The sequence below is a fragment of the Camarhynchus parvulus genome, chromosome 14, assembly GCF_901933205.1.
Source record: "Camarhynchus parvulus chromosome 14, STF_HiC, whole genome shotgun sequence".
Taxonomy (NCBI): Eukaryota; Metazoa; Chordata; class Aves; order Passeriformes; family Thraupidae; genus Camarhynchus; species Camarhynchus parvulus.
This window is the reverse complement of record NC_044584.1, coordinates 8,149,535-8,168,066: the sequence shown is the minus strand read 5'-3', so window position 1 is coordinate 8,168,066 and position 18,532 is coordinate 8,149,535. Positions and strand designations below refer to the sequence as shown.

Genomic DNA, 18,532 nt, shown 5'->3' with positions numbered 1-18,532 from the left:
GTACTGCTGCCTACTGCACAGCTGAGATTACAATTCCTCCCTTTGTGTTCATATCACAAATATAACATGGATGTGGGGCACTCTGCCCATCAGCCTCCTGTAAATCATTAATTTGATCATAGCATCCCTCTGCTAAGAAGGAAAGAATAAGAATAATGATAATAGATAAGTTTTGACTTCTAATTACTTCAATATCTAAATATTCAGTCTGGTTTCTGAGAACTCTGGACTAGAATTAAGATACATCTATTTCATCTAGAATTTTTAGGAATTTTATTCTCACAGAAGTAAAAGATGTATAGGGTAGATGTGAGTCATGCACAGGAGAGAAGCAAGGCACATTTCTCCTTCCCTAAGTTTTACAGTGCAGCTCCAACCACAGTGTCTGCTGTACCACACACTACCAAGAACAGCCTGTGCTTCCTACCAAATTAGCTGGTTATTTTTACACATTTTTCTGGTCAATAATGCCCACTGCTACCAAGGGAATGCTGAATCAGCATCTCCAGATGAAATGAAAGCTATCATTCATTCCAGTAATAAAGAGATGCACAGACATCAGAGATGTTGGTAGGAACACTCAGGGTCAATCATGACCCTGGAACAAGAAGGACTATTAAGAAAAGAGTTAAATACCTTCTACAATTATTTTTTTAATCATTAGAGGTGATCAGAGCACTGAACAGAGTGCTCTCACAGATTATTCTTGAATGTTCTCCCAGGAGCACAGTTAAATAAAAGGTAAGAAACCAAGTACTAATATTTGTACTGGTTTTGCACTCTACAGTCTCCACAGAGCTCCAGGGTATCATCATAGCTTTGTCTATCCCCTCTAGGCTGCTTTTTTTGGCTTTTTCTACATATTTTCTTTTTAAATACAGAGAGAATGTTCCATGAGCTCCAGAACCAAAGTTGCTTGGTTTCCTGTGGATTTCTCTCTCTAAAGGTGACTCCTGACTCAAGCAGATTTCTTTTTCTCATACCAAAATGACACAAAACATGAGAAGCAGGAAAACCATGCCAGCAACATTACCATGGTACTCTCAAATGCCATGAGCCTTTGGAAAGCACAGAATAGCAAAACTGATGGATTGTGGTGCTGCCAGGGTGTGAGGCCAGAGCTCCCTCAGTGCTGCCTGATCTCCAAATGGGAGATTCCCAAGGGTCTGTTTGCCTGCAGGGCTCTGATCCCTGCCATGGCCTCAGGGCATGGCCTCAGGATGGAGATTTCCTGGAGATGGAGATGTGACTGCCTTAAACTTGCTAGAATTCATCATTTTTGAGATCTCCACCATCTGCCAAGCTTGACAGAACACAACTTGCAAGTTCAAAAGTGTAGGGTAGGCACAGACAAATCTCATCTACATACACACACAAAGCACAGTAATAAGCCTCACTTCCTCAGGAAATCAGACTAAAAATGGCACAATCATGAAAAGCAAAGGTCTGGGCAAAATCCCATGTTTTTCAAATTGGAAGCATAAGTCAATGTCTTGGCTAAATTATTTTTTGCTTTCCTATTTTCTGCTAACTATATGATAGAAAAAAAAATAAAGCTTTGTATCAACCTAATTAGAGTCATGAATAACCAGATGTTGCTCTAGAAGCTTGCTATATGAATATGTAGATTGGTCACTTAATGAGACCCTATTGAGTACCTTCTGGTAGAGAAGTGCAGGAAAGATCCATTTTGGAGAAAATGAAAAGCAGCATCTACAGCCATTTCTTCATCATCTCATTCTGGAAAATGAATGCAGAACCTGCCAGCAGTTAATATTGCCCTGAAGCACCGTGAATAAACATTTGTCTGATATTAGGTACACAGACACCTCCATGTATAAATCAAGGTGCAATGTGCCATATAAATGAACAAAGGAAGAAAAAAAAAATCCCTACCTAATCCTATATTAGACATTAAGTGCTTCTTTTGATCAAAAAATAACTCATAAAGCCTATTAAAAAGCCAGCACTTCTCTCTCTGTCAGATAAAAGACACTTCACTGTAATTAAACTTCTGTCCAACTTTCCAGAAGATTAGGGGAAGAAGTCTGACAGGCTCTATTTGTTTTTGTGACTGACATTCATTGGGACATCCAAGGAAAAGAGAGGTTGGGCAATAGATTTACAACACTCCTGATCTAACAGCACTTATGAAGATGGACAGTTCCGGGCTTATCATCACTCATTCTTTTTTGTTGTTAAAAAATAAAACCTGCTGCCCAAGTCTAAAGCATTTTCTGTTCAGTTTGCAATCTACATTCCCTGGTCTTCAATGGTTTGGGGTTTTATTTCATTTTAAACAACAACACACACAGCAGGTTGTTTGGGTAAATCAGTTTCACATGATTTATATGAATAAAGGTGGTAAACAACCATGTCTCTTAACAGAACTCCATGAGCACGTGCAGTAGGAAAATCCTTTTCCAAACACATTCTCTGTGTCCCTTTTCCCATGTGAAACAATATGTCAAAACACATGGCTGGGTTTCTGACACAAGGTGATGGGAATAAGCCATCAGCTCCAGGATCTCACCACCAGACCCAAGGATTTACTGCTCTTCCATTTTCCCTTCTATTCTTCATCCTGCCCAGAATCAACTTCACCTATGTATTTCCTTGTATTTGACCTTCCACAAGACATCTCAAGGTCTAAAATCAATCCTGCACTTAGACCACAAGAGTAAAAGTAGAAATTATCACTTTGGGAGGAGCCACAAGTAACCATTTTCATAGCCTGTCATTCCAAATGCAGCAAAGCTCAAGCCATAAAGCAGCATCATTCCTTCACAGGAGCCATCTCACAGGATATCTTTTCCAATTCCAGAATACTTTGCCAGGATTGTTTGAGGAAATCTCTCTAGAGAGACCAAATATGTAGATAGGAAACAGGCACAATAAATATGCAGCTTTTCTCACTTTAAAAAATATGATGTATATGAGTGTAACTGCTACATCATTTCTGCATCAGAGAAAAGCTTATCAACCACTTGGCTGACTTTCCATATTCCAAACTACAACCACCAACACATTTCAGTGTACCACACCTACAGCAGTCACAGCTGGGGAGGAAAATGGGCTTTAACTAATGGTGACTGCATGGTTAAACTGACCCAGTAATTAAACACCTCCCTTCCATCACCTTTCTCTAAATAGCAGAACAGGTACAATTCTTGCTATCAAAGTGGCCCTGAGCAATCTTCTTTTGAGCTTTTGAACCTTTGGATTGTTAGCTTTGCTCTGCAGTTAAAAAGCTCCAGGACACTTCCTGCTGCTGCTGCTGCAAGTGTAATTTACTCTATTTATACGACTTCTAGCAACGCACTCCAGAGCGGCACTCAGAGTCCATCACGCACGATTAATGGCACTTTCAGCTACATTACTCAGCCATCCTGAAGTTGCCAAGAGAAGTGAGTTGCTGCCCATGTGTTCAGTGCTAAAGTGACCCTCCTCTTGCCCCATGCTGGCACCACAGGAAGGTTTTCTCCCCTTAGCAAAAATAGCAAGCTCCGAGGGAGTCGACACAACTCAGACGTGTAAACAATCACTGGTAAAAGAAATTGATTTAAACCTACTGCTCAGGAAATTCATTCCTGTGGTTCTGTGTCTAAAAGTGTGCAATGTGAGTGATGGAGCAAATAGGATATGCATCATCATTTGATCTCTGGGAGGCCTGGAGACACTGGCAATTGCACAGGCTACACAAAACACAGATTGCAGTGCAGATCCCCATGCAGGGAAACACCACTGCAAAAACGGGTTTATATTGATGTTGTCTCTGTAGTGGGATCATCTCTATTGCCTTTTAATTACACAAACGCTGGCTCCAAAAAATGCACAGTAATAAATGGAAAGCAGGTCAAGAATGCAAAAATGAGAAAAAATAAATTTTCTGTTTAGTGAAGCCATTTGCAAAAGGTGTTTATCAACCATAATTCCCCACTCTAGATCAACTACAGGACACTGGAAGCAGAAACAGCAGCTGGCAGTGCCTACCCCAGTCACTGAACAGTGTGGGAAAGCATCACTGGGAATACAAACCAAGATGATCACAGTGTAGACAGAGAATAATCAGCTTGCAAACCTCCCTCACACACCTTCCAGGCACTCTCCTGCCTGTGTTTAAAAGCTGGTGATGAGCACACACACCCCTACTGTACAAAGATTCAACATCTGCCAGGGAGGGAAGGGAGCCATATAACGCTCTTTACCATGACACTCAAAAATCTCATCTACTAAACACAGTTTTGCACTGTAGCAACAGGTGAACCAGGATTATCTGTGATTCTCTCCTTTGTTGCCGTAAAAATAAATTCAGATGCCAACTTGTGATGATGTTTTCTTAAGTATCTGCCAATTCATTAATTTTAATGGAGAAAACTTAAAAGTTCTTATGGCAGACACAAATTTTGTGGTGTTTGTACTGCACATTGCCCTGTACACACATAACCACTGATGTTATAAATCAAACATTGCACTATCAGCACCAAGGAAAACATATTTCAACTAAAGGCAAAAGAACCTGTGGCTGAAAAAAAAAACAATAGAAAGCTAAATAAGTGCTGGGCTTCATCACTAGAGGGAGGCATGATCACATATTAAATTACTCTAATACACAGACAATTCCAAACACAATTATGAAACAAATAAAAGAGAAGACCATCAGCTAAATCTGGAAAAGAGAAAATGAGGTTTGCTTCCTTAACAAAGTTTTATTTCCAAAATCTCAAAACCTCTGCTGAGAATTTTCAAATCACTTGTAATGAAAGGTTTTTAAAAATTTATCTTATTACCTTCTTTTTAAGACAGAATAAGGTATGTGATAGAAGAAAGTCAAAATGATCAGTTTCAAAACTGACACATCAGGAAAATGTTAGAATTTTAATTTGAGCAGCTTTACAGCCCATTTAACTTGAAATCAAAAAGTAATTCTAATCCTGTTTTTATTTTTAAACTAAATTGGCACAATTATATCTAGATAAACAGGCACTACCAAAAGGCTGCTTTTTCAACAGACATTTCCTCCTGGCCATTAATAAATTTAGGAAAAGAACTTCTCTGAAGGGCTGTGAAAAGTAGCCTAAAAATAAAAACCCAAATCTGTAACTCAAACACTACCATCATTCTTTTATTTTATCATTTCATCACTTGTGGGTTTGAGGGTTTGCCTGGTTTATTTTTAATATACAGAATGTCTTTTTTATATTGGTGAGATTTTTTTTTCTCCCCTGTAAACTTCACAGATAAAACCACACAATAATTTGGCTGGCTCCCTCCTGGGAATTTACACCTAGCTAACCATTTTACAAGTGACTAAACAGTTTCATTAACAGCAGCAGCACAGCCAAAACTTTTTACCACCCTGCTTGAATCCTGCCCATCATTAGGAAGGTAGAGCCCAAAACAGGATCATCACCTACCTCAGGAGACACATCAGGAAATGCTGCCCACAATAAGCTAAGTGTGCCCACCCAGAGCTCAACATGGCACTGACTGCTCTGCATTCAGCATTTTTACACCAAAGGCTGAAATTCCCCACACTCCTGTTGCTCAGCAAGGCAGCCACAACCCTGCAGTGCAAACAGTCCAGGGTCTTTTTGAAAGACAGAGGTTTTGCTTTTAACAAGAATGGCTTTAACAGAGGGCTCCTAATGTGTGGAATTAAACAGGGAAGGAAGAAGATGTGCACTGGGGGTGAGCAGCACTGTCTGGCATGCTGTGGAACTGTGTTCTGAAAGGCTGTGGAACCAGTACAGTCAGGAAAGTTTAGCTCTGGCAAATTGATTTCCCCATTACACATTCACTCCCACAGGAGGGCAATGGTTTACACACCCTCATGTTTCAAACACACATCTCACTCCATAAACAGGCTGCTCCTCTCAAAGCCTGGCAGCACTTTGCCAGCAAAACTGCAAACATCCTTTTCCTTCACCATCTCTGCAACCTGGTCCTTTTAGCAGTCAAATCACAGTCCTCAGAGCTCCTACTCCCTTTCCCATACCCAGATGGATACTTGGCACCTTTTGCTTTGTGACATTTCCTTTCCAGATGAAATGGTCTGGGGAAAGCAGCTCATTTCCCCTTGCAAACATTCATAACATAAAGCTTGATTAACTCTTCACTGCATCACCCACAGTTATGCATCTTTTTTTTCTTCCTGCAAGGATTTCAGTAAGCAGAAAGCCCTTTATCAACATGGGAAAGAATAGAAGGTGGCACAGAAGGAACATGGAACATCAAGAAAATATAAAGAGCTGGTCTCTCAGTTTGCAGCCCTTGTTTCCTTTCTCTGGGCTTTAACATAGCAGAGTCTTTCTACCAGCATCCCCTCCTGGAGTCACTCACCTGTTCATGAAGGTGGAATTCTGCTCTTTCAGGGCAAGCTCCCTCTGCTGCAGGGCCACAATTTGCCTTGAGAGATCATCAGGTGTCCTACGCAATTAAAAGAAAATAAAAACTTTTAATGAATCATGGGTTGTAAATCTATATTCCACACAGAGCCATGGAACAGCTCTCACCAAAAGCAGCCAAAGGTGATTTCCTGGGGCCAAACCTGTTCCAGTCCCTTAGAACAACACAGAGCTGCAGCTTGTCCAGCTCACATAAATCTAAAGCCATCACAGTATGAGCACAGTGTTAGTAGTAAGAGGGGAAGAAAAGGAGGAAATAAATCAAAATGCAGACTGTACAATTCAACAACTCTGGCTACTGCTGAACACCCTCTGAGAGTGTAGATGTTCAGGTACATCACAGGTGACTCAAAGCAGTGCTCCCACAGAGTTACCAGTGCGGGAACTTCAGAGTCCTTCACACACACCACGACTCCAGAGCCACAGGAGAAAAAACCAGAATCCCTCAGCTCTGGGTAACACTTCAGATGTCACTGATAACCTTTCCTTGTCAAAGAGATCAGAGATTTTTACAGACCCTGCAAAAATGCAAACAACTGCACAGCTGTCAGAAATTGGTTTATTTTTTCATCAAATCCAATGACAAATGTTTAAAGGTAATGGAATGGGATCAAGATCACTCCAGACTGGCAGTTCCATGGACCACATCAACTGCTTCTGGAGGAGGAAACTGCTCTTTCAGAGGCCTCTCTAAGTCACAACAATAAAAATTTGTCTTGAGCCATCAGAAAGGTTTTCCCACCCTAAAACAGAAACATCTCTGTCACACTTCTCAGAGGAAAGAAAGCTGGAAAGGGCACCCCTGTATGAACTGGGTCCATACATCCCTCTGCTGCACCAAGATGCACCACCCACAAAGGGGAAGAGTAATCCAGACCCTGAAAGTGCTTTTCACAGGGAGCAAGTGGGGATCAGTTTTGCAGCAGTGAAATCTGCAGACACACAATCCATCATGTGCCCCAAAAAGCCAATCAAGGTTCCACTGCTGCTGGCAGATGAAACCAGCCCTGGTCACAGTCTACAGTATTGAAATACAGTGCTGGAATGAGGCTGCTGCCACTCCAAAAGCTGAACAGGGAGAAGTGCCTCGAGCTTGATCACTGGATTCTGACTGGATCTAGGACTAGAGAAGCCCTTTCTCTGATGAAAATATTTTTCAGGCAACTACTCACATCAAAAAAAAGGCATTGCTTTTTCTCTTTAATCATCTGTCACTTCCAATTGAGTGAAAATTAGTTAAACGCTGAGTTGGTGCAGATAGGATTCAATTTTGGCAAGCCCAGCTGAAAGATTCCTGCATTTCACTTCCAGAATTACAAACCTTTATCATTCCTCAGCAGAAAATTTTGAGACTTCTAACACCACTTGTGTTACATCCAAGTCTAAATAGGCAATATCCAGTTAAAGAGATGGAAATTTTCTCCCATGAGACAACAGAGGCACAGATTGCAGCAAAGGAATCACTCAGGACAGGACATCACACTCACTAGCCAAGGGAATTATGAGAACAAACCAAGACACAACCTGGAGATGGCTTGGCTAAAACATCTGAAAATAAAATTCTGTTAGCAGAAACAAGTCAATTTTAAGCCAACATACACCTGGATTTCAAAATGTGTTGCAGCATTAAATAACATTTCAAAATTTTGTAGCTGAGCCTGAAGGGATCCTTAACTTGAGCAGTTCACCAGCTCTTTACTGAGGGCTACCAGTGGCTGGGCATCAGAGGGAACACCAGGGAAATGGACTGGGCACGCCTAAGTCTGTTTGGCAAAAAGAAGCTGTAACCAGACGCAATGATTTCCACAGGAAAAATCTTTGTACCATGTAAGGCCAAGTCAACAAGGCTCTGAAAAATGCACTTCTAAGCTTGTAATAAATCACCCAGATACAGCAGATTTATCATAAGCATAGTTAGTATCAGGCAGCTCTCTGGTCATGTTGAGTGCCAGCCCTCAACACCAGTGTATGGTCCCTGCATCAATGAAATAATTTCACAGATTCTTTTTTTAATGTACAAAAAAGTGTTTCTGCCTTGATTTTTTTTTCAGAAATTCATACCATAATCTATTAGGACTGAGATCAGGAACTGAAATTAATCCAGTAGTAAAATGAGAGAGTACTATAAAAGCCACAGATTTCTAGTAATGACAGCTCCTGACCGATTTCCAATAAAAAACAATCATCCTCATCTGCTCAGCCATTCAAACCAACAATCAGCTTCCAATCTCAGTTCCAGCAATTGGCAGCTTTAGGTTTACACTCAGTTCTGGACAATGTTTTATTGGCATTAAATAGCTTTTATTATTTTTTTCTTTCTAAGTGGAGCAGCATAGCTACATAACAGAAAACAAAATCCATGGGTATTAGCCCCCTGTAAAGAAAAGTTCATTTTCTGTAACACTAAATCATATCAGGTGATCAGAGCCAAAGACACCTTTGCATGCACTCTGCTGTCCTAAGTGAGAGGTTTCAAAGCCTGGTTCCAAGGTCTACACCCTATCCTGAGCATCAGCAATTTGGCAAAAGCCAAATTTCCACAGATCCAAGCAGAGGAACGACGCTGCGTGCACAATAAAATAAAATCAAAGCTTTCAATTTGAAGAGAATTGGTCAAGTCCCAAGGCACTGCAAACAGCAACCAGCTGTAACCAGGCCTCTCATTGCACGAGTTTCTGCAAACAATGCCATGCAAAGAGAAATTTGTCACCATCCCAACACACAGCAACGTGTTCTGGCCTTGAGAGCCTTGGCTGATGTCTATAATTTTTGCTAAGCTCTGTCCACTCCCTGTGGAACAGTTGATATCAAAACCAGCATTGGAAAGCCAAGGAATCTGCTTTAAGAGGTTCTTTGCGACAACACAGCTTTCCAACACTACTGGAATCACCATGGCTTGTTGAGGGAAGTTTGAAACCCTTTCCTGAGCCAAGCAGAGCCAGAAGTCCCTTTCTGAAAAGCTGAGCAGTGCCATTGTGCTCTGCAGGCAGCTTCCTTCCCCAGGGAGTAACCACCAAAAACCCCACACCCTCGTGTGCACCAGCCATGCACAAACCTGTAAAGGGACCAGAACAGTCCCATTCAGGGCAGTGTGTTGTAAAACTGATTCATGTGCTTTGTAATCATAAAGTGCACATGAACAAATGAAAAAGGGGCTTCCAAAATGCAGGAACAAATCCCTGCTTTCATTTCCCTCCTCCTGGCTAAGTCACAAGGAGCTAAAAGATAGAATGTTCTTCCTCTGTCCCACCTTCCCATCCTGAGATCCCGTAAAACAAAATTCATAAAAACAAACACTTGAATTTAAGTCTAATTTGGATGAGGTTTTCTTTTGCCCTAAACGAGCAAATTAGTCCAGCAGTTTACATCACAGTAAGGCAGAAGGGGGACAAAACTGCTGGGAAACAAAGCTCTTTGCCTTCCTTTGAAGCACAGATGATTTGAAAAGGAGCAATTTGAGAATGATAAAAATATAAAACCATTCAAATGAAGTGAAAAATTAACTTAATGGGATGTCCAACCAAGACATACAATGACTTTAAGTGCCCACTGTCGCATTTTTTAAACTTCTGAGAAAAACAGCTTATGCTATTTTGTATTATCTTTATTTTAATGCACACAACTGACATTTGCCAAGATTTGGAGGAACACTCTGTTCTTAGTTAAGGATCTATTACCATTTCAGTATAAACTGTGACAGTTACACACTGAGAATTAGCTGTCGAAGTAACATTAAACCAGGACTCTCTAAGTAGACGAAATTGTTAAAGAAAAAAATTTTTAATTTATAATTTATCAGAATGTCAACTTCTTATTGCTTCTATAAAATGTTTCAAAATGCACAGCAAAGGAAGAGTTTTGATCGTAGCTAGAGATGAGACATTAAATTTTAAGTATGGAAGTGCAAGACAAAAGTAAAACTAAAGAGAAAAACAGGCACTTCATCAACTACGTTTGGAGGACTGAGCTCTTCACTGCTTTTTGTTTAATTAAATTTGCTTGAAACAAGCAAACTAATACCACATTTATAACACTAAATTACTCAGAATTACTTATTTTTGAAAGTCTGCTGAATTAACATTTCTCTTCACAGATTTAGCTCAGTATGAATACACAATGACAGGTTTGGTTGTCTCGACTAAGTCATATTAAATTGAAATGGAACATTACCAGACTTTTGGCACAGTATTTTTAGTTTTACACTTAAACATAATTAACTGACAAAGACCAGAGACCAACGTTCTTATTAAAGTGTTTGCCAAGAAAATAAGGCACAGAAAGGGAGTCCACATCTGCTTAATTCTCTTCTATGAAAAACAATTTCCAGGTGTTTTTTTAGGTTTTGGTTAGTTTTGGGGTTTTTTTTAAGGTAACCTCTCAGAAGTATAAAATATTTATTTTGTTCCTTTTTTTGTGTGTATTATGAACATGGAAATGTTACAAGATTCTGAAATTCTGCTCTCCCCAAGAAGATCCTTTTCTACTTTTATAAAAATAATTTCATCTTCTTTCTAGGCAGGAAAACAACAGCATCGGAAGAACAAACAGAACAATAACATGACAACAAGAGAACATTTCTGAAAAAGCAGTTTAGTTGTTTTAAATATTTCTGTATGATGAGAAAGGCCATGGAATGTCTGTAACAGTCTTTTCCTGTATGTTTGAAGTGAGTCTCAAACATCCTCTTTGTATATTTGATCTCCTCAACTGCTTTAACTCCTCTAGCTCTGGTTTACAGGACTCCTGTCTATCTCTGAAGCTTCACCAAGTCCAAAAGCAGCTCAGCTCCTGGAAGGACTTGCCCTGCAAGAAAGTTCAGCAAATATCAATAACCACAAGAGCTCACACAGAATTCTGGGATACAGCACAGACTCCTTATGCTTCATTTGGTCAGATTAACTCCATGTTTGTTACGAGAAAGCTACAAATGACTTAATTTCCCTTTCTCCTCAAAATATGCATTGCCTCCTTGGGAGGACTCCTTAGCTCACCTTCACCAGACTGGAAGAAAATATTACCACTAAAATCTGGTGTCCAGATCTGGAAGTTTTGAGACTTAACTTTCACAACAGCACTTTTGCTGCAGAAAAGCCCCTCCAAGCTCCAGTCCAGGCAGTTACCTCTGTCTGTTCATATCTCCATACCTACATCCTCCTACATCCTCCCTTCGTACTCCAGACCTAATGCACATGGTCTGGAATCTCCTACACACATTAGTCACAAAAAAAAAAAAATACTCAATGTTTCCAGGCAATTAGGACACGTTTAGTGCTTTGTAGCACTTTGATTAAATGTTTTGAATAGCAGTCACAAACCTTTACTCATTCAAACGAAGCTGCTAAGAGCTGTCAAACCCACAAAACTAAGGTATACCTGAGACTGTTTCTCCAACAAAGTGGCTGCTTAATATTTTATGTACAAAGTAAATGGAGGAAATCTGAAGTGCAAGTGAAAGCAATAAGCAATCTCAGCCTCAGAGGTTCCCTTCATTTAGACAACTCTTATTTGTGTACAGATAGAATCAACAAATCCAATTCTCTTTACCAAAGCAAATGTCCCCATTAACCACTTGAAGCAGAAGAACAACTTATTGTAAGAAAACATTTGAAGTGTTTATAAGTGTCTTGACAATTCTAAAGACAGTTGATATGTCTCTTCTGAAGCAATTGCAAAATTAGCAAATTAATCCAATCAAGCTATAATTTGAAGAAGGGAGGAAAAAAAGGAAGAAAACTACCTTAGATTCCAGTTAATAACCTTTGGATTTTAATGAAGAAAGCTTTTTTCCTCCCAAAGTTATGGCATGATAACAACACATTGTTCAAGCCTCATTTCTACTTTAAAGATAAGGTAAGGGCTCAACAAGATAAAATTAATCTTACATTGGAAAAAAAAATTAACCATTAGGCAAACATTTAGCAGTCCAACCTTCTTTCTCATCCCTACCAGTACTCTAAGAGCAAGCATAGAACAATCCACAGAAACATGCCAGGTAACACAAATTGCACCCAGTGGAATGGAACCTCAGCAGTGAAAGGCTGTCAGAGACCTCAGGAAGAGGGAATGTACACAGCAGCACTAAGACTGCTGGTCTGGAAGATAAAAACACTCACCTTTGGGGTTTGTCACTGCATGCTCAATCACATGACATAATTCAAAGCTTTCAGAGGTCATGGCAAAACAAAAATTTCACAGAGTCATCAAGAGACCCTCATAAAATGAGACCATTTATAAGGCAGCAATAAGGAATTTAACATACTTCTCAAGACACAGGGAGGGTATCTACAAAGCTGTGAAATATTCTTTGTCCTATGTTTTTCCTATACAAGAAAATAAAGAGTTCTTAAGGTCTTAAACCCAATAGATTAGACACTGAATAGAAAGAAAAAGCCACAAAATGCTAAAGCAACTTTCAGGTATTCACCAGCAGTAGTACAGAATTATTGAAGTTGGAAATGATCAAAAGAGATTTTAAAAATGGCTGTTACTGCTGTCATGCTAACAGAGATATCAGCACAATCTTAACAATTAGAGAAGCAAATGTATTTTCTCAATTCACAATTAAGTGAATGTAATTATGTATTAATGATGATGTTGAAAGGAAATTATTGTGGTACACAATTTCATACCTATTGCCCTTAAGACTTCAAGCACGAAATGTAAACACACTTAATAATGTAATGTTTCATTTTACTGTAGCAGCAGCAAAAGACATTTTAAATGTTTTTCCTAATCACAAACCTTATCTGAGAAAAAAGCAACAGCTGAAGGGAAAAATAATGCCATAAAATGAATAAAAACTCCTTTTAGGGAGTCATAAGTAGGGTTGGTTTTCCTATAGTTTCTATTTGTCACTGGAGTTGGAACTATCATTTTGGCCAGCTGAGGTTGGGCTGACAGGACTGTGAGAACAGGGGAGCCAAGAGACTTCATGAGGAAGGTGAGGGCAAATCAAACTAATCTAAAGAACAGAATGTCAGCAGAACACCAGTTCTGTTTTAGATTTTCAAGGCATTTGGACAGTTGTAAAGAGCAATAAAGAAAAAATTAATATCTGAAAACCAAACTGAAATACAAAGATGTGTTCATTGGAAACAAACTCCAAACAGAGAGATGTTGTTTCTTTCAACAGTGGGTCATTAGAAAACTTGAAAACCGTTACAGACCAATTACCAGGATTATACAAAACTGGGAAAGAACCCTGACAGCTAAAAAATCAATTTTACCAAACCTCTGCTGATTCCATTTGCAAAGTCACTCTCAAGACATTTGAAGAGAGATTTGGACCAAGCCTAGAAAATGACATCATCAGCAGCTTCTCAGGGAAGGAGGAGTGGGACACAGGGACAAGATACAAAATCTTCCAAAACCTAAAAACAAATATAATTTGCATGTATCCAACATGCCCTTCTGGCATAACTTCTACCCCCATGGAAATTACCAACACAGAGACATGATTTTTGCAGATAGCCAGGGCTCCTGTCTGACAGGAGAGCTCCTGCTGCAGCCAAGGCTGGCTACTGACAATTTATGTACATTTGACTATTTCACAGATTGCACTGAATTGATGGTCTTGTTCTTTTGACACCTGTCTGAGATAATCCTTGCAGAATATTAATTTACCCAAGTCCTTGTATTGTTTTCAACATCTTTATTGATCCTGTTGTTTACCCAGACTCTTATCAGTTGAAAATATTAGCCAGCAGTAACACAAAGCCCCTAACCTTGAGCAAGAGGAAATAATAATAATGGCTGAAGACAGGTCCTTGGGAGAGTCTGGACCATATTTTCAACTGCTTTTATATAAAGTGATTTGACAATCCATATATTATTTACTTCTGATTACAATCACATATATAATCTCATGCCAGGAACGGCCACTTTAAACTGCAACTTTAAGCTACAGTAAAAGTTATTTTAAATTGGGGTTTTTTAATATCAATACAATAACCAGTCACAGGTAAATTTATGGTAACAATTTTAGAAAGAATGAAAAGCATACTGCTTGTATGTTCAGCTGGAATTCTAAGTTATTCTTTCAGCTAGAAAATTGAGGTTAAGCCTGTTGCTTTGATTAATTAAAAACTACCCAAATTCAGTAAAAGATTATGTCTCACCTCTGCCAGAAGCAGAACATAAAACATCCAAGCTCCAGCAAATGTGAGAGGATAAAAGCCTTGCTGAAGTACAGAAAACACAGCTGAAAAATTATTGCATTTATCATGAAAATCAATAGCAGAACAACAAAATTAGGCAATGCCTGAGGAAAATGCTGGTGCTGTTTAGCAGCCACAGGGTATTTGTATTAAGATGGCAAAAAAGGCATCAGGTGCCACTGAAGCTCTGTTTGTGGTAGTTACATCAAGTGCATGAAACATCTGAGGTAGCTCTAGATATCCCTTGAAACCAGACCAAAGCAAGGCCTGAATTTTAGAAACTGAGGCACAAAGACTAAGCAATATCATTAGGGACACCCAAAAATCTCTAATTCAATGTAGAAAACTGAAACTCCACATTGATTTAATAGATGATTATAGCTATCAATCACAAGCACTGTCTCCTAAATCTTTTGTTTCCTAATTGGTAAAAGTCAAATATCAGTATGCAACACCATTTTTGTGAGTCATACTAATCAGTTAATCCTAAAACATGAGTTTAAATCCCAGCTTTTTGCCTCATGCTTAGCTACCACATCTTTTCCCACCAAGTTCATTTCCCATTCAGAGCCTGCTGCTGAATTCCTGGTTTGAACAAATGCAGGAGCACGTGAGCTCACTGTGCAGAACCCCCACCTTTGGCTCAGGCCTCCCCACTTAAGGAAGCACATTTCCCACTCAGCTGGCCACGGGCTTTATCCAGGAAAACAAATTACACACGTCCCCAGACACATGTAAATAAACCAAAGAAATTTCAGATTTACAGCTCTGTCTTCAAACCCTCTCCCCCAGCTCAGGGAGGATTAAAAAGGACTTCAAAGAAGCCTGAGTTCCAATTAAAACACTGTGACCACCCTGGGGACGCAAAAATATTCCTCTGATTAGTGAGATGCGCTCTTTGAACTGTTTGGCTAAAAAAAGCTTTCAGAACTTTAAACAAATGCAGTAATTCTCTCTCTTTTTTTTTTTTTGAAAGTTTCTAAAAATTTAATATTCAAAGTGAAGGACAAATAACATTTAAAATGGAAAGTTTAATGGAAGCCCATTAGCACATCAGCTCTAGGCATCACTAACATGAGACACAGCAAGACCTGAGTGCTGCAGTCCCAGTACAAAGCAGATAACTCAAGCTGTCAGAACAGAAGAGTCCAGAGTGTCACTGTTGCTGCAGAGGTGGTGGCACCCCTGTGTTATGATATCCCAGTCCCAGCAGCCCTCAGAACCACTCTCCCTGAAAGGCAGAGCACATAAATCCCACCTCGTTTTGAAATTCTGTTTTATTTCCTTAACATCCAAAGCTCCCAAGCCACACATACGAAGTGTCTCACATCATTGTTCTTTGACACATGGTGATAATACAACAGTTACCCTCAGACTTAGCAATTAGCAGAGATTTAAATAAAAAGCTCTTTCTATGCTTGCTGCAAAAAAAAAAAATCAAAAGAAAGAAACCAACACTCTCCATCCCCTCAGACTCTCACTCCCAAAACCAGAGCTGAATTACACAGTCCAAAAGTTTTAACATCAAGAACAATGAATGCTAAGAACAAATGCTGGGAAAATAACTGAGGCTTGGAGCACGCCAAAGGAGTTGGAGCTAAGTGGGTATAATAAACCTGCCTGTGAAAGCCAAGCCCCAATCACCCTCATCCACAAGGAATGAATAATTCATGGCAGGAGGAGATAGAAGCAGACTTCAAGACTTGTTCACAGAAAGTGGAACTGCTCAAGTATAATTGCATTACAGATGTAAGCAGTGGCATTTCAACAATTTCTGTTCTCCTTTTGCCAGCTTGCTCTCACAACCCTCACTCAGCTCAGGTACCTGCATCCAGCACAGGGGTCAGAGCAGCCAAAAGTAATTGTGGCTTCCCTGTGTCTGCCAAGGCTCCTGGGACTGGCATTCAGGTAAGGACTGCACTGGTAAACCAAGCACTTGGACATCATCTTGGCTTGCTGCTATCATGGAGCTCTGAGCACGTTCAATGCCCGAAGCTGCTGGGGGAGGCACTAACAAGATCACATGATAAACAGCAGCAAAGTTTGAAATGTATCCATAGAAGTGAAAGCTCCTATTCTCTCTGTTGAAAGAAACAAATACCCTTTTTTCACACCACTTTCACATCCTTCCTTTCATTCACATTTACCTTGAAGACCTTGATCATCATGCTGTATGATACAGGACTACCCACAAACCAGTTACTTTTCCATTTTCAGCAAATGGATGCTACAGACCAACCAGGCAAGAATAAAAGAATTAAACAGCTTTCCCAAAGTCTTCAAAACATCCATCCTCCTCAAGATCTCCTCTTGGCTTCTCTGGGATCTTCAGGTTCCAGATTCTGCTCACTGCTGATGTGACTGAGTTTGTACAACAGCTCCACCATCGAGGAGAAGGTGCATCAGATATTCCCAGCTCCTCAGATTTCATTGGAATTTGATTGGGAAGATACTGCAAAGGAGTCCCATTTATACAGCAAGTATTATGTACCTGAGATGCTAAACCTATCTTTGGACAACAGTTTCAGAAAGCACAAATGAAAGCTGCAGCCATTAAACCACAAAATAATTTTAAGTTGCCGGTGCAGAGCTCCCTGAGTCAGCTGCTTTCCTCCAAAGCTTGTCTGAATTCTCAGGTTTTCCTGTTACATCACCAAGAAAATTTTTAATTTACTTCAACCATTCTGGTTTATAACCTGAGCACATGCCAGCTAAAAATATTCTCAAATGTTAGCTCAACTCTCCTTCCTCTGCTGAGCCACAGCTTCTCTCATAGAACTCCCCAGTTCAGAAGCACCCCAAAGAAACAGTGCCAGAAATCCACATTTCTTCTAGAACTTGATATTACCACTGTGTTTAGTATTAAACCTGTGCAAAGATAGGAATAAAATGAAAGCACAAAGGCATATGGAAAACAAGTCCCTCTGTACTTGAAAGCTACTTTGTAAATGCAAATGCTTACAGAACACTTGGCCACATGCTGAGCATTTACTCTTTGCAGAGTCATGTATCAAGACCAGGATTTCTTCTCTCTCCTTCTGCCAAAACCTTTTTTCTATCACATTTACTATATTTTTATAACAAGAAGAAAAAAATCTGCACACAGCACATGACGGAGAGAAGACACTGTTAAAAATTTTGGAACAAATGCTTAAACAGGCAAAGAGCTTTTTTTAAGTCTGGGTAGGAGGATGACTGGCTGAAAAATAAAAAAGTCACACCTTCAAGTTGTACCTTTCATGTAAGGAGAAGAACTCTTCAATCAGTGCAAGAAACACACAGAAAGATTCAACAAGTAGGAGCCTCCACATGAAACCACCTCCCTGCACAGGTATCCTGCTGCCCTCTGCACCAAGTCAGACAAGCAGACACATCCTGCACTGGCACACCTGTTCCCAGAGAGGACTGGCAAAACCCTGAAGTGATGGGCACAATTATTGTACTGAGAGATTCAAATATATCCTACAAAAATATCTTTTTGTTGCAAACCCAGGGAACTGCATAAACAACCCCAATTTTCACATGCACATTCACCAGAGTCTGTCAAACTATCCATTTTTTAGCAGGTTTAAAAGAAACAGTCCAATATACAGCTCCTCAGAAAGGAGAAACCAGAGCTGCCTATTGATTAGGTGTCAGGGCTACCTCGGGAAAGAGAGAAAAAACATAATAGTGGAAACAAAAGTTGCCCACTACATCCTCCCTTCAGAAAGCACAAAGGCTTTAAATACATGAAACCAGCTCGACTGTGTAGTTACCCTCTGAAAGGCCATCAATTACCTAAACTGGGCTGTGTGGCAGGGAGGAATAAAAATGAGACAGGGTCAAAACAGCGCTGGAATTAATTGGGAGGGGAGAGGGTATATTTCAAAAGAGGGGGAGTTTTCATTCTCGCCTGCCTTCCTTCTCTCTCACTCTCCAGCAATCACCATGGCCCAAAGAGACAGCAGAGGAAGATTTCATTAATAA

The 18,532-nt window shown here is 39.9% G+C and overlaps 1 protein-coding gene across 2 annotated transcripts in view; it reads right to left on the bottom strand.

The window, feature by feature from the left end:
- The window catches only part of MAD1L1 (mitotic arrest deficient 1 like 1), a 351,010-nt gene that overhangs the window by 309,154 nt on the left and 23,324 nt on the right, over positions 1 to 18,532 (bottom strand). For both annotated transcript variants that reach the window (XM_030957926.1, XM_030957927.1), the window contains one exon: positions 6,343 to 6,429. In XM_030957926.1, the coding sequence (XP_030813786.1) occupies positions 6,343 to 6,429 (87 nt within the window). The remainder of the gene's footprint in view (positions 1 to 6,342; positions 6,430 to 18,532) is intronic.